This window comes from Scyliorhinus canicula, chromosome 1, assembly GCF_902713615.1.
Source record: "Scyliorhinus canicula chromosome 1, sScyCan1.1, whole genome shotgun sequence".
NCBI classification, from domain to species: domain Eukaryota; kingdom Metazoa; phylum Chordata; class Chondrichthyes; order Carcharhiniformes; family Scyliorhinidae; genus Scyliorhinus; species Scyliorhinus canicula.
This window is the reverse complement of record NC_052146.1, coordinates 194228744-194246005: the sequence shown is the minus strand read 5'-3', so window position 1 is coordinate 194246005 and position 17262 is coordinate 194228744. Positions and strand designations below refer to the sequence as shown.

The 17262-nt window shown below is 46.8% G+C and overlaps 1 protein-coding gene across 16 annotated transcripts in view; it reads left to right on the top strand.

Annotated features, from left to right (window-relative positions):
* Positions 1 to 17262, top strand: part of syne1b (spectrin repeat containing, nuclear envelope 1b) — a 667652-nt gene that overhangs the window by 578125 nt on the left and 72265 nt on the right. For all 16 annotated transcript variants that reach the window (XM_038805568.1, XM_038805603.1, XM_038805543.1 and 13 more), the window contains one exon: positions 791 to 957. In XM_038805568.1, the coding sequence (XP_038661496.1) occupies positions 791 to 957 (167 nt within the window). The remainder of the gene's footprint in view (positions 1 to 790; positions 958 to 17262) is intronic.

Genomic DNA, 17262 nt, shown 5'->3' with positions numbered 1-17262 from the left:
GTCCGAAGGACCCAAGCCCCTCCCCACTTGCCCAACACCAACCCATGCAGTGAATGCTGCCAAACGCCTCAGATCATGTGGCCCTCCACCTGCTGTGGGTCAAGTACCAGAGGTGGTGGAGTAGCTTAAGGACCTCAATAGGGACAAGAGCTGGCAGATTAACTGATGCTCCTTGTGCCCCATAACATTTCCAACAGATCAGGTTTTGGGAGGCAGGAAGGCGCCTGCTTAATGTCTCGTGCTTCCCTTGCCTTCAGATGTTTCCAGGGAGAATAAGATCCAGCCCCATGACATTTAGTGTTTTTGTGCACAGAACATGGATGCACTCTGCACAGTGAGAGGCTGGTGAACTCTATGGCATCCCGAGGTTGTTCTAGCTGATTCTACGAGGGGTCATTTTCATCCACGCCCCCCAGTATTGACCTGGTGGACGGAGTCGCCAGCCTCTTCTAGATCCAATTTGCATTTTATACAGTTGAAGGCAGCGGAGTATATTCTACAAAGGACACGCAATCTCGCTGCCAGCTTACCTCTCTGGCGTCAATGCTGAAAATGTCCCTCTTCCGAGCTGTTCTCGGCAAAAGATGCATGTGAATTGTGTGTGGGACAAGACTACCTCACAAAAACAGGAGCAACTTGGCGGATGTGGGGTGTCGTCCTTTAGCCAGTCAAACATGTAGATTCAACCCAACTGGTTGCCAATTGAATGAATTTCCTCTCCAACTATCCGAATGGTCGTTGGCAGTAGAGTGCAAATCGCTTAACCCGGTCTGTCCCACATTGTCCACAGGACTATCAGGAGGAAATCACAGCAGCAAGAGAGAACAAGATGCAGTTGCAGCAGATGGGCCAGAGACTGATCCGGGCAAGTCATGAGAGCAAAGCGTCCGAGATAGAATACAAACTGGGCAAGGTCGACGATCGCTGGCAGCATCTGCTGGACCTGATTGGTGCCAGGTAAGTGATGTGCGCTACCTGTTAGACCTGTTTAGCATCAAGTAAATGACACATACAGCACCTATTAAATGCCCATTAACCCTTGTGAGATGCCATCTACATGGCAATGTTGCTGAATATTGAAGGTGCTTTTAAATTTGATGCCTTACTTTCTTGGCTGACTTCAATGAAAGACGTTAATGTGTCTACACATCTACTCCTTTCTGATTTTTCTGTTATTACGATCCCCAACCAGACAACAGCAGTGGCCCGGATACTAGACAGAAACCCTAATCTTTTATTTTAATATTGTAAGACTGTGAGGAAAGATACCTCACTTCAGAAATGATTTCACGAAGAAATAGGGATATGGTATTTTAAAACAAACTTATTACTGACACAGTATTAAAATATCTTTCACATCACATCAGAAAATAACTTACAATTACCCCTCAAACAATGCTAATCAATGCAGTGGCACAGTAACCTTTAACTGCTATCTTTATTCCCACTCAAAACAACAAGAAAACATCTCCGCTCTCAATCCACTGTTAAATACAGTTAGCCCTCAGGAATACCTGCTGTACAGAGATAAGCTTTGAGAAAGATAAATCTTTTGACACTGGCTGTATTTCTTCAAGTGGGTTTCCTCTGGGTGCACCTATTTCCTCCCACAAGTCCCAGAAGACGTGCTTGTTCGGTGAATTGGACATTCTGAATTCTCCCTCAGTGTACCCGAACAAGCGCCGGAGATTGGCGACTCAGGGATTTTCACAGTAACTTCATTGCAGTGTTAATGTAGGCCTACTTGTGACACAAATGAAGATTATTATTATTTTTAAAATGCTGTTTCAGCTTTCTTCGGCTCACCTTCAAATTACACTCTTCTGAACTGCTTGCAAAGAAACTGCTTATCCAACTACAGACATATATTTTAACTGAACTGAGATGCTCGACTTCTGCTCATATCCCCAGCTAACACTCATCCAAAACTCATTTATGCAAAATGCTTGATACCTTGGCACCTCCCAGTAATCACATCACCTTCTGGAGCTGAAATCTAATTAACTCCACAGGGAATCCCCATAAATCAAACAAAATTCCATCAGCCCAAGCTTTTTACAATACTTTGATTGCACCTCTGGTTCCAAAACTTAGTTGTCTTTCAAACGAGGATTTCTTTTAAAAACATGGCTGCAGCAGTCAAACACACTAATCCAGGCTTTTAACCCTTACTGCATCAAATGGGCAGCATGTGGTTAGCACTATTGCTTCACAGTGCTAGGGACCCAAGTTCGATTCCCGGCTTGGGTCACTGGCTGTGCGGAGTCTGCACGTTCTCCCCATTTGTGTGTGTGTTTCCTCCGGGTGCTCCAGTTTCCTCCCTCAGTGTACCCCAACAGGTGCAGGAGTGTGTCGACTAGGGGCTTTTCACAGTAACTTCATTGCAGTGTTAATGTAAGCCTACTTGTGACAATAAAGATTATTATTAAATACCTATAATACAATATATCTGAAATTCCTACATCCATCACACTTTATCTATAACTGAGGAAATCTCAATTAGTTTATTTTTTGGGTCGTCTCACAGTTGCAGGAGCTCAGAGCATCATAAAAGCGTGATGTGATCAGCACCAGTTCAATTGACTTGACTTATATTCTATTAGTGTCGAAGAAAAGGGTGATCCAACTACGGTGTTTAAATTGATAAAAATATTTGATCGATTCAATGCAAGGAAATTATTTTCTCTGGTTGGAGAATTCAGACCAAGAGAAAACCATGCTTTACGAAGGATATGAAGGCCTTAGAGAGGGTGCACAACAGATTGACTGGAACTGTAAGAGGGATGAAAGACTTCAGTTACACGCACGGAAAAACTTGAATTAATGTCCTCAGGACAGAGAAGATAAAGGTGTTTGATAGAGTAAATAAGGAGACATTGTTTCCACTGGCAACCAGAAGCCACTTATTTCTGGTGACTGGTAAAAGAACCAGAGTGGGGTGTTAAGCTCCAAAAGTAACTCTGCTATTAAGACTAGAAAGCAAATCTTGACTTCTTAAAATACAATTTATTCTGAGCAGTGATCATTTTTCTATCCACTCACCCAGTGCAACCTGCATTCCCTTATGTATACGGTGCAGTCTATTTAAACATTAAATGAAATCTATTAAACAATAAAACAATTAAAACACCAATTCTAACTCAAAATACTGGGGAACTTGACTCATTCCTAATACGGGGAAAGAAATCACACTGCAAGGTATAATCTAGATTTAAAATGCAATAAAAGGGAGCTGGAAGCAGATTCAACAGGAATGTTGAAAAGGAAATTGGGTAGATATTTGTGAAGAGGAAATGTTTTTAGGTCCACAGGGAATGAACCAATTGGTAGCGCCTTCAAAGAGCCAGCACAAGAACAATGGGCCAAATGGACTCCTTCCCTGCAGTAGCATACTGTGATTTTATCATTTAAAAATCAGAACCATGCCATCTAGGAGTGAAATCAGGAAGTACATCCATCACGCAAAGGAACAGCGGAATTAGAACTGGTTTCCATAAATGGTGGCAGATGCAGAGGGTCAAATCGAGCTTTAAAGACTGAGATTAATATAATGTTGTTGGTTAAGTGTATCAAGGGATTTGTTTTAAAGCAGGGTGTTGGAGTATAGTGTGTGTGCGTATGATGTCAGAGTGTAGTGTGTGTGTGTCAGAGTGTAGCGTGTATGCATGTGGTGTTGGAGTGTAGTGTGTGGTGTTGGAGTGTAGCATGTGTTCATGTCGGAGTGTAGCGTGTGTGCATGTGGTGTGTGTGTGTATGTTCGCTAACTTCAGTTTCCCGTTTCACACAATCAGCTAACGTTAATAGTACTATGCCCCCTTGCTGGGGCACAGTTCCATGGGTGCCACTAACCTCTGGTGCCTCTTCACAGGTGAGCTCAGGTAGCCCTACCTGCACACACGTTCACCTGAAGCGTACACACAGTTGTTTCCAGCAGGTCAAACTTAGTTAATGCCCCGCAGACTCGGGGATCTCCCTCCTCCCCAGTTTCTCACTGATTTAGCCGGCTGAGGTGAGCGGGGAGCCCATATTTGAATCCTGAGGTACTTCCATCGGGAGAAAGATTTGTAATACTGCTGCTCAAACTCTGTTTCCCACACACTCGATTGTGAGACAACCATAGAACTGAAGTGGGCCTTCAGGAATACCCAGTGGATAGCCAAGCCCTTACTTTTGGTATATCCTGGCAGCTCTACACTTGTGCTGGCTTTAGCCCATATGGTAGCATTCTCATCTTGGAATCAGAAGGTTGTCTGTTCAAATCCCAGTCCTGATGCTTATGCATCATAATTTAAGACAACATTCCCATGTTGATTTTATTACATTAGTTTTTCTCCTGTAACAAAACTTATGGGAATCTGATGCACAGATGCGACTATGGAGCCCCATATAGGCCATACCAGGTATTGGCAGCAGATTTCCTTCCCTAAACTATATCAAAAAAATGATACAGCTTTGTAGTCATACATAGAACATAGAACAGTACAGCACAGAACAGGCCCTTCGGCCCTCGATGTTGTGCCGAGCCATGATCACCCTACTCAAACCCACGTATCCACCCTATACCCGTAACCCAACAACCCCCCCCTTAACCTTACTTTTTAGGACACTACGGGCAATTTAGCGTGGCCAATCCACCTAACCCGCACATCTTTGGACTGTGGGAGGAAACCGGAGCACCCGGAGGAAACCCACGCTCACACGGGGAGGACGTGCAGACTCCGCACAGACAGTGACCCAGCCGGGAATCGAACCTGGGACCCTGGAGCCGTGAAGCATTTATGCTAACCACTATGCTACCGTGCTGCACTAATGGTCATGGTTACCAATTTCAGCTGAATCCAACAGCCTTTTTTAGAACGGGAAAGTAGTACCCTGGTTTTGATGATTTGAAGATTGCACATTGTGACTGACTCCTTTTTATTAAATAAAATGGCCACCGCATAGGGCAGCTATGCTGACAGAGATCTCCATTCATCGTGCTCGACCTGCTGGAGCTGAGCTCTGAGGAGATTTCATTGATGTTTCTTCTCACAAACCCATGAAAATCAAACGATAATCATCTGCTGTCCTGTAATCAAAGCAGCTGTTAGCTCCTTGGGCAGCTGCTCTTGCTGTTTGGTCAGCTCTGCTTGCAGGCTGTTACAAGGGACTGGGTGGTGCTCTACCCGTCTCTCTCTCCTCTGGAGTTTGGATGCCGAGCTCCTTTAATACCAGCTGCTAAACAACGTTTGCTGGCGTTGTTGTTGATACATATCTGTTCCAAGGCCCACTGCCCACGCCGGGCAGAATTTCCTGTTTTGAGCTGGAACCCCAATGTCTGGTTGAAATGCAGATCCCAACCCTGCACTGTGCTGGGAGCGGTCACCTGCTATTGATTTTGGCTGGTTTGACCAATGGTTGGTCATAGGGCAGGCTCGCTGTCTAATTAAAGGAACTAGAAGGCAAATTGGAGGCCCATCACGCAAGTGAAGGAGAGAGACACAACGCTTCTGTCTTGAAATTCCCTCTCAGCACTTACTAAACTATCTGATGTAGAAAATGGCTTCAGTTGTTGGATAACTGTAGATTCATAGACTTTTAGAGCACAGAAGGAGGCTAATCGGCCCATTATGCCCATGCCGGTCAACAAAGATCTGACTATACAAATCCCATTTTCTAGCGCTTGGCCCATAGCCTTGGAGGTTACAGCAGCGCAAGTGGAGAGGAAGTGGACAGGTAGGCGAGGGCAGGGAGAGAGGCACTCAAAGTGATCTCAGGGCCCCGATCCCTTGGTCTGCCAGTGGGAGCCTGTCTCCAGGTAGGTACCGCACTCCCAACGCCATGGGGGCAGCTGGAAAATTCTGATTAGTGCCCTTTATTAATTGGCCTTTTAATTACCGTTGCTTGTGGGAAGCTAACAATCTCGTGCCAATGTCTAGGGATGTGCAGGTTAGGCTAAGGGAGAATAGGGTGGGGTGGATAGGGAGTGGGCCTGGATAGAGTCTCTGGCAGGAAACCTATTAATTTCTATCCTAAACATGCTCAATGATTGAACTTCCACAGCCCTCAGGGGTAGAGAAGTCCAAAGATTCATCACCCTCTTGAGTGAAGAAATTCCTTCTTATTTCAGACTTAAATGGCCTATTCTTTATTTTGCAACTATATCCTCTGGTTCTAGACTCACCAGCCAGGGGCAACATCCTCTCTATATCCACCCTGTCACACACTAAGAACTTCAGTGAGATCACCTGTTATTCTTTGAAACCCTGGAAAATGCAGGCCCAGCTTCCTCAATCTCTCCTCCTAAGACAATCCTGGTGTCTCACGGATCAGTCGGGTGAACCTCTGTTGCAAACATATGGCAAGCATATCTTTTCTTTGATAAGGAGACCAAAGCTGTGCACAATCTTTCAACCTGTTCTGCCATTCAACCATATGTACATTGTAACTTTATCTACCTTTAAATTCCTACAAAAGTCTTTCATAAATCAAACTCGTGACGTTTTCAAATGGCTCCCAGCCGCCTCAAACAGCTTTTTTAGTGGAAATGTCACCTTTCACAACCTTGTGATGTCTCAAAGGGCTTTACAGCCAATTAAATTCTTTTAATGTGTAGTTACTGCTGTAAATTGGGGGCAACAATTATTTGTCCATCGCTCATTGCCATGAGGGCATTGAGTTAATTGTGTTGTGTAAGGTTGCATTCACACATATGTCCAACTGCATAGGATGCCAGGTTCCCCCCTCTGACGGGCATTAGCGACCCAGTTGGCTGTTTCCATCAATCCAACGGTTTGTCATGGTCACCTTTTTCTGCTGTCAGCCCACGCATTTTATTTATTGAATTCATATCCATACCTTGCCCTACTGAGATTTGACCTCATGACCTCTCTGAGATGGTCAACTAGTCCCAGAACCATTCGGGCTCTGCACCTTACCTTTTGTTGTATTAGGGAAGTGTAGCTTTATTTCTGGTCAAACTTCTGTTTTGTTTTGAGAGTAGCAGTTGGATAGTTAATAAAGAGTCAGATGCCGAGCTCAATGTTGAGCAAAGGATCTTGGCAGCAATATATTAAACAGCTCTGATTCATTTCCTATGTGTGTATGATGAATGAAGACAAAGACAGTATAGTACTTGAACTATGATTTTTTTTTTAAATGGTGCTTCGCAACAATAGCGCTCAAGGATTGAAAGCGCCCACTTCAGATGCCCAGTGTTAGCATCAGGCATTCTCAGGTGCGGTATACAGCAGGCAGAAGCCAGGGCAATGCATGCTTCAACAACACCCCTCCGCCCACGATTCAAAGGACCACCATCTTACTGTATATTTGTGACTACTTTAATTGCCTCTTGCATCGGAGTAAGAAAGATTTCCATTGGCACTACATCAGGGCCACTACAATTGGTGCCACATTGGAGCATGACCAATTGCCGCCAAATTAGTAGTTCTTCACAGATAGTGTGTGTCCAATCAGCATTCCTTTTTCAAAAGAACTTTGCAGGATAACACAGGAGCCTCTCATCAAGGCAATCTAGATTGGATTTGAACTTGCCACACCGTTGTGAAAGGCTAATATATAAACCACCTTACCCCTTAGAAAAACACTGACAACTTGTATTTTATGGTCACTTTAACATAGTGAAGTATGTCAAGGTGTTTTAAGGATCATTACCATACACATTTGAGACTGAACCACAAAAGGAGCTATTAGCAAAGGAAGGGTAAAGCTTTGTCAAAGGGGTGGAATTTAGGGAGAATCTTCTCCACTTGCCTGCCTGGATTTCCTCCGGGTGCTCCGGATTCCTCCCACTGTCCAAAGATATATGGAGCAGGTGAATTGCTCTTGATAAATTGCCCCTTACTATCCAGGAATGTACGGGTTAGATTATGGGGTTACGGGGATAGGGCGGGGTGGGTAGAGTGCTCGAAGGGTCGGTGCAGACACGATGGGTCAAATGGCCTGCTTCTGCACTGTAGGGATTCTATTATTCTAGCTCGGGAGAAATGGGAGATATAGAGAAATTTAGAGAGGGGATTGCAGTGAAGGTCAAGAGTTAAACATGGGTTCATAAGCTAGAGGAAAGACTCCCCAGTGACACCTCCCAAACACTCGCTTTCATTAATAAGCCAAGCACTCTGGTCTGTTATAATGCGGGCGGGCATGGCCTGGCATGGGTTTATTGAGATTGCATCAGTCAATCAGCTTGGTATCAAATGCTCAGCTCAATCACTGTGACCTGCTGATCCACTCCTCAGGAAGGAGAGCAGTTTGGTTGACATTTAGACAACGGGCACAGGTTGACCCCCTTCCTCCCCCCCTCCCTACCTGCCCACAGTGGAGGTGAAGAGGTTTAGGAGGGAACTCCAGACCTTTAGGATTGAGGTAACTGAAGGCAATGGTCGAGCAATGAAAATTGTGGATTTAAAAAAAAATGTTTATTTCATTTACGGGATGTGGGCATCGCTGGTTGGGCCAGCATTTAGTGCCCATCCCGAGTTGCCCTTAAGAAAGTGGTGGTGAGTTGCCTTCTTGAACAGCTGCAGTCCTTCAGGTGTAGGTACACCCATTGTGCTATTAAGGAGGGAGTTCTAGGATTTTGTCCCAGGAACAGCGATATATTTCCAAGTCAGGGTGGTGAGTGACTTGGATGGGAACTTCCAGTTGTGGGGTTCCCAGGTATCTGTTGTTTTTGTCCTTCTAAGTGGTAGTGGTCGTGGGTTTGGAAGGTTCTGTCTAAGGAACCTTGGTGAGTTACTGCAGTGCATCTTGTAGATGGTACACACAGCTGCCACTGTTCGTCAGTGGTGGAGGGTTTGAATGTTTGTGGAAGGAGCAGCAATCAAGCGGCTGCTTTGTCCTGGATGGTGTTGAGCTTCTTGAGTGCTGTTGGAGCTGCACTCGTGTCATAAAATTTACAGTGCAGAAGGAGGCCATTCGGCCCATCGAGTCTGCACCGGCTCTTGGAAAGAGCACCCTACCCAAGGTCAACACCTCCACCCTATCCCCATAACCCAGTAACCCCACCCAACACTAAGCGCAATTTTGGACACTAAGGGCAATCCCAGGCAAGTGGAGAGTAGTCCATTACTGTCCTGACTGCTTCCTTGTAGATGGTTGACAAGGTTTGGGGGTCAGGAGGTGAGTTACCCGCAGTAGGATTTCTAGCCTTTGACTTGTCCTGGTTGCCAGAGTATTAATGTGGCTAGTCCAGTTCAGTTCTGTTCAATGGTAAGCCCCCAGGATGCACAGGGAGTCAGAATCAGAAGCGCACAGAGATCTCGAGAGGCTTGTCAGCCAGGAGAAGGTTAGATAGATTAGGGGGGATGAGGCCACGAAATATTTGGAAACACGGACTAAGCTTTCAAAATCAAGGTATTGCTTGATCAGGAGCCAATATAGGTCAGCAAACACAAAGGTGATGGGGGAAGAGCTCGAGTTGCAATTTAGGAAACAGACAGCAGAGTTTTGGATGAGCTCACATTTGCGGAATATTGAAATAGTCAAATCTGGAGGGTAAACAGGCAGAGGAGGAGGGGGCTGCAGACTTAAGAACATAAGAAATAGGAACAGGCGTAGGCTATTCAGCCCTTCAAATTCGCTCCGCCGTTGAATGAGATCATGGCTGATCATCTACTTCAACAGCATTTTCCGATATTATCCCTGTATCCTTGATGTTTTTAGTAGAAACCTATCATTCTCAGTCTTGAAAAAACTCAATGGCTGAGTCTCCACAGCCCTCTGGGTTAGAGAATTCCAAAGATTCACCAGCCTCTCAGTGAAGAGGTTCCTCCTTATCTTGGTCCTAAATGGCCTATCCCTTCAGCTGGGACTGTGTCCCCAGCCAGGAGGAAACTTCCTTCCTGCATCTCGAGCCCTGTAAGATTTGAGATAACCTCTCATTCTTCAATACCCCAGAGAATAAAGGTCCAGAGTGTTTAGTCTTTCCCTAGTGATAAAGTGATCGCCTCACGGATAGGATGCTAGATGAACGAGAGAGGGAAGTGAAACTTCTGGAATCGTTTGAGAAGCAGCCGGACGGGGATGGGTACGATGGCGCCAAATGGAACTGATGAACCACGATAGCCCCAGCGGCCTCCCGTCGTCTGTGTCCATTGTGCGTGACAGCGTAGAAAACAAAGTACATATATCGCTGCTCAATATCCTGACTGACAGTCTTGGTACAAAACAGAAACAACATTCTGAAATCAAAAGTGATCCTGTGAAGTCGGTGAAAGCTTAGCAAATGTGCACGTCGTGGGGAATTTGAGCAGATTGGAATTCAGACCATGGCTTTGCTTCCGTTTGAATCTGACCCCTGGACAGGGTGCCCCCTTTTAGTGGGTTTCCGAAGCCTCGTCACTGAATCGCGCAAGAATTGGAATGAGGGACTTCTTTCCTTAAGCAACTAAAATAATGAGCTGTGTAGACAGGAAATTCCCTTGAACTGTCCTAATGCTGCGGGGTCCCTTTAGTCGATGGGAGCTGATCGTCCAGCTATTCCTCTTGGCTCCGATTCTAGCCACTTTGGGTCTCTTGCTGAGCTGTGGATTGTGGGAGCTCGAACAAAAGAGGGTTTGTTTGCAGTGAAATAAAATTGCTGGATTCCAAACAGGCTGAGCTAAGTTTGAGGAGCTGCTGCTGCAACCAAGCCTCGAGGGATTGTTTCTGCACTCCCTGATAATGTCTGGCCTAGCTCAGCAGCACATAAAAACGGATCAAGTCAACTTAACTCCTTTTGTCCCGGAACTTTCTGAGCGACGCTTCAAGTAGCCCTGCTCCCTGTGGGCCCCACATCCTTGTGACTGGATCGGGAGGCTGCAAACTGATTTATGTTTTGACTTAGCTGCTGCCTTTTAATAAGGAGGGGAGCCTGCAGGAGTTTTGCAGTTGCTGGTAAACGTATGTGAGGCAAACCGTGTGAACATGGGTTTGCTGCGTTTTTTTTAATCGTGTGAATGAAGCATTACTTTTCCTGTCTGACTGCTTAATCTCATTTGCCCTCGAGTCTCAGCAGCGCTCAGTGTTAATTCTGTTTCTTTTCTGCTCTCTTTCATCATTTTCCCTCCTTTACGTGAATTTGATAATAATAATAATCTTTATTGTCACAAGTAGGCTTACATTAACACTGCAATAACCTTGTCCGGGTACACTGAGGGAGAATTCAAAATGTCCAAATTACCTAACAGCACGTCTTTCAGGACTTGTGGGTGGAAACCGGAGCACCCAGAGGAAACCCACGCAGACTCTGAGAATGTGCAGACTCCGCACAGATAATGACCCAAGCCGGGAATCGAACCTGGGACCCTGGTGCTGTGAAGCAACAGTGCTAACCACTGTGCTACCATGCCGCCCTTCTCTCTCTGCAGATACTGCCTGAACTGCTGGGATTGCCCAGTATTTTCTGTTTTTGTTTCAGATTCCAGCATCCGCAGTAATTTGCTTTTTACCTTCTCCATAAACATTGGCTTCTGGTCTCTCACTTCAAAATTCTCGCTCTTGTCCTCAAATTCCTCCAATCCCTGTAACTTCTTCCAGACTCTGTGGCCTCCCATAGACTCCACCTCTGGCCTCTTGCCCATCTCCTGTTTTCTTCACCCCAACATTTATTGCTTCACCTCTTGTCAGCTTGGTCTTTTGTTCTGGGATTCTCTCTCTAAATCTCCCTGCCTTTCAAGCTCCCCCTCTTCTTCAAAGACCTCTTTTAAAACACAGCTCATTGTCCAGACCTTTGGTTGCCAGCCCTAATAGCTACTTCTTTGGTTAGTTGTAGATTTTTCATTGAAGATACCCAGTTTGAAAATGTCGAGGAATGTTTTTCCCTCCCCACACCAGACTTGCTATATAAATGCAAGTTGTTGTTGGTGAGGCCAAGGACAGTACAACAGCTGCTGAAAGTTACTATCTGTGGCGGGATCAGGCGAACATGTCGCGGTTTATCCAGGCTCACTGCCTGCCCTCCTTCGCTGGCAGGCAGACAAACAACTGCTGCAGCCGCTCTGCAAGTTGATTGAATGGGAATAATGTGTGATGGCATTTAGTGTGTCCCTCTTGTTGTGTTTGAGGGAATGGCGGCAAGACCCACACATTTTATAGAACCATAGAATAAAACGATAGAATCCCTACAGTACCGAAAGAAGCCATTCGGCCCATCAAGTCTACACCGACTCTTTGAAAGTGCACCCTACCTAGGCCCACTCCCCGCACTATCCCCATAACTCAACCTAACCTGCACATCTTTGGACACTAGGGGGAAATTTAGCATGGCGATCCAACTAATCTGCACATCTGTGGACTTTGGGGGAAACCGGAGCACCCAGAGGGAATCCACGCAGACACGGGGAGAACGTGCAGACTCCACACAGACAGTGACCCTAGGCCAGAATTGAACCTGTGCCCCTGGCACTGTGAGACAGCAGTGCTAACCACTGTGCCATCGTGCCACCCACGGTTATATGGTGGGTCCAGCTGTACATTGGCTCTCATGTGGAGTTCCAGATGTCTGCTATGTGACCAGCGAGTGCTCTTAGCCTGCTTGTGGGTCATCTAACAGTTGAGCAATCGCCATCTTCCTTGAGGAGCAGGTAATTGTGGGCGAAACGTTGGACATGGAGCCAGTCGTATGTGACAGGCTCACTAATCTGACAAAGGGTCAACCACACTCGAAACGTTAGCTTCCATCCTCTCCCCACAGATGCTGTCAGACCTGCTGAGATTATTCAATTTCACATTCCAGCATCCGCAGTAATTTGCATTGATCATTAATGTGATCCCTTGACCAGGCCAGCCTGCAGCCTGAATGAGAGGCCTGTTTGGATCACTGATACTATGAAGTTGTTACGGCCTCTGGGGGGGACCCCTCTAATCCAAGATATAGAACGGTACAGCACAGAAGGAGGCCCATGTGCAGCCCATCTGTATACTGATCGACTGCCGATTCTTTCAAAGGGTACTCCAGTTACGCCCCCCACCCCCGTTCTTCCCTGAGCTGTGAGGTATGCTCTCTCTGTCAGACAAGTGAGCTCTGTTTCATTGGGTTTAAACAATGGTTCAGTGGTGTGGATGTCCTCGAAGGGAGGGGGCTGGGATTGCAATGGGCCTTGCATACTGTTGGCCAAGCAGGGAAGAAGGCCTTCAATAAAGATCAGGCTGCAAAGCAAAATCTAGAGCTGAATTTCGCAGCTGCAGGGCAATTTTCTTACCCCATTGTCCCAGTTCTTGGCCCCACACACACACACACAGAAAACACACACACAAACTCAGAGTTGCACACCAGTGAGTCTCTGGCTAAGGTTGTAGTGCCAGAATAAAATGCCAGTTGAAAATTGATTGTGAATGCACAGTGAACAATGTGGGAGAGGCTCTCCTTTATTGCAAATCTGTGTTAGGAGGGAAATGCTTTAGTGGGGTAGGGGGGAGAGAGAGAGAGAGAGACAGACAGCTGCTGCTTGCTTACAGCTTGTGATTTTCCTTGCTGGCTTCCACACATCCCAGTGGAGAGACGTCATCGTTTAGGAATAGTTTCAGAGCAGTTTGCCTGCTTGAGCTGCAGCAAGGCAGCAGATAAGTCTCTGCATCGAAGCCAGCTCTGGCCTCTTCATCCCGGGGTGTCGGGCGCTGGAGAACTGGGTCCGCTGAGCTAAGATTGGGTGCTCGCCCCCCTGCCCCCCCACCCCCGGCTTGGAGGGAGCTGCGCCTGGACATCGCTGGCCTGATGCCCCAGGAATGTGAGCCGCAGCAACACATGCCGATGAGCGTAAGTTTTTATTTAGAAAGGCAAACACTTGTCGCTCCATTGTGGCAGTTGTCAGGGCCAGCTCTAATAACATCTGCTGAGAGTGACGATTGGCACATGATGATTTTGCTGGGCTGTTGTCTGAGGGTCTGTGTGCGCCGTACCAGAGTTCTTCAGGAATTTTAGTGAGACGTGGTCTCCTATCTCCTTGTAGCTGCAGTCGCCCTGGTAGAAGCAATGGCTGAGTGCTGCGATACAGACCTCGAGCTCCCCGAGTGTCACTGTGATGTTAACAGGCAGGTCTTTACTTCTCATCTTTTGCTGTTGCATGCTTGGGTTAGCGACCCCATTGCGCCGTTGACACCCCCCACCACAGGCGTTAGCCCGCCTTGGTTACTCTAGCTATGCAGTCTCCAGGTCTTGCTAACTTGTCGTTGTTCCTTCACCTTTGCTTGAATTTTGTTTAAAAAATCTGATTGCGCATCCTGCCTCCTTCCTATGCAACGCCAAGTGCCACGCTTCTTCACTCCGAAAATAGCTCACAGGAACGGCCAGCTTCATAATAAATCTGAGCGAGCTAGGTTAACGTCTGTCAGCTGTCTGCACGCTGAATTACTGTCACTTAATTCACAGAGGAATCTCTCTGCGAGGTGCAGGGAGATGGAATGTGTGCTGAACTCCTGTGGCGATCTCTGATCGCAGAACAAAGCAGCAATGCTGTCTGCTCAGAATATCCCTCCATCTCCTCTTTACTGATACCATCTGAATGGGAAGTTTATAGCGCACTGTAATTAGCCAGGCGAGCATTTAAAATTGGGATTAACAAATTGACCTTTCTCTTCCTTATGGAATAAAACTTCTTTGATTGAAACAAGGGCCCAGATTTTTGTTTTGGGCTTTGTGGAACGTGCCTTTAGTTAGACTGTAACCTGTGCCCTCCAGCTGAAAAATGCCTTACTCTGGAAATTGTTGGCAGTCTGAACTGCTGAAGACGGCAACAGGGCATCTGGGTCCTTTGTGAATGACAGGGCAAAGAATCTATTTCTACAGGGGGGGACACAGTGGTTAGGCACAGGGACCCAGGTTCACTTCTGGCCTTGGGTGAACTGTGTGGAGTTTGCACATTCTCCCAGTGGCTGCATGGGTTTCCTCCTACAGGCCAAAGATGTGCAGGATAGGTGGATTAGCCATTCTAAATTGCCCCTTAGTGTCCAGGGCTGTGCAGGTTAGGTGGTGTTATGGGGATAGGGTGGGGAAGTTGGCCTGGGTAGGGTGCAGGGTCGGTGCAGACTCGATGGGCCAAATGGCCTCCTTCTGTACGGTAGCAATTTTATGACAACCAATGAGAATTATGGATTGAGAAATAAACAGAGGAAGGACTGGGAAAGGGGGGAATTAAAATGGGCGAATGTATTGTCAATTCATGTACAGCAAAAGCAATAAAGAGAGGGAAGGGGAGATTAGATTAAGACAGGTAGGAAAGTAAAGCAAGAAAATGTAAAAAAAATTGGAATTTAAAAAATCTCCAACTATTCACAACCAGAAGGAACAAGTCTCCACCCTTTTAATTGTTCGCTTTCTGGGAAAGAGTTGATTGTCAGTTATTAAATATTATCATCTCGTTAGGTGGGGACTTACACTATTAATTATCAGACTTAACTTTCTGTGGTAAATTTCATGGGCAATTAATGTGCAAATGCGGTAATTTCATAAAATGTATGAGAAGGTTAATGGCAAGAGACCATTTCCACAAAACTGACGAAGGAACATCCGGGGCGCTGCTGCAACTTGTGCCGATTTGCATTTCATGGGGTATCCCTTCCTTGCCCCAAGTTGGAAGAAGATTTTCATGTTAGCCGTGACCCCGATTTGGTGCCACAGCATTGCCGGGTTCGGTTAGTGACTGCGCCCCCCCCCCCCCCCCCCCACTGCACCCAACCTACCACTTTTGGGATTCTCGGGCCCACCCCTCACCCCACCTCTTAAGAGCAAGGCACCCCCAGGTCCGACTCCTGGCACCTTGGCACTGCCAACCTGGCAGTGTCTCTGCCAGTTTAGCAGTGCCACCCAGGCATCGCCAACGCATTCCCGCTGTCCTCCCGGGAGTCTCCTGCCGCCACCAGGTTCTGACTGAAACAGTTGCTTCAAGAGTCTGGTGTCAGGCATACCAGCGGCATGTAAAGCTGGGTTTTGAGTGTTAGTGCATGTAAATTCTCTGTGGCAAATTCTATGTAAATCTATGCAGCAGAAGGCAAAAGCTTGAAACAGCCAAAACAACTTTAAAGCCCCTGTTGCAAGTCATGACTTACTTGAATTTGTTCATTAGTTATGCTTTTTCAAGTAAGGTTGCTCTCGACCCATATCTTTTTGAAATATTACCTGTTCTGTTTAGTCATTAGAGTTAGTTGAGAAAGGAGCTTAAAAGTCTTTAATTCATTGCCATTCGGGTGGTAGCTTTTTTGATGTAGAATAGCTTGCAGAAGTTGAATTGAACTAATGAAAGCTAGATTCTATTCTGAGTATTCTTGGTTTTGCCCTCTGTTGCATAGATTTCCATAGAATTTACATGCAGTAACACTCAAAACCAGCTCTGCTCTGGACTGTTCATATGCCTGACACCAGACTCCACCTGCACAGACTGGGTATCAAACACTGGCTAAAAAAAGGGAAGCACTTACATTTATGTAGCATCTCAGGATGTACAAAGTGATTTACAGTCAATTTGGTACTTTTTGAAGTGTAAACGTTATTGTAATGAAGAAAGCTCAGTAATGCGTTTGCATACAGCGATCACATTCTCACAACAGCAAAGTAATAATGACCAGATAATCCTTTTTTGTGATTTTGGTTGAGGCTAAATAGCTCAGTTGGCTGGACGGCTGGATGTGATGCCGAGTTAGGCCAACAGCGTGGGTTCATTCACCTCTTCAACCTTGCCCTTTGTCTGAGGTGTGGTGACCCTCAGGTTACATCACCACCAGTCAAAGGGGAAAGCAGCCTATGGCAACTTTACAGTATTGACCATTTCTTATTCTTCAAAATAATATCCTTTACGACCATCTGAGAGAATATTGATTTCTTGGGCGCGATTCTCCGCTCCACACGCCGGGTGGGGGAATCGCGGGAGGGCCGCTCTGGCACTCCCCCCCCCCCCCCCCCCCCCAAAATGGCGTGTCGCAAAACGCCATTTTTCCCAGTGTCCGGCGATTCTCCGGCCCGGATGGGCCGAGCGGCCTGACGACCCCGACGGGTTCGTGGTGGCGGCAACCACACCTGGTCGCTGCCGGCATGAACAGCGCGTGACAGGTAAGTGTGGGACCTGTGGGGGGCGGAGAGGGGATCGAGCACCACGGGCGTGCTCAGGAGGTGACTGGCCCGCAATCGGTGCCCACCGATCGTCGGGCCGGCGTCTGTAAACGACACGCTCTTTCCCCTCCGTCACCCCGCAAGATCAAGCCGTCACGTCTTGCGGGGCAGCGGAGGGGAAGACGGCAACCGCGCATGCGTGGGTTGGAGCCGGCCAACCTGCGCATGTGCGGCTGACGTCA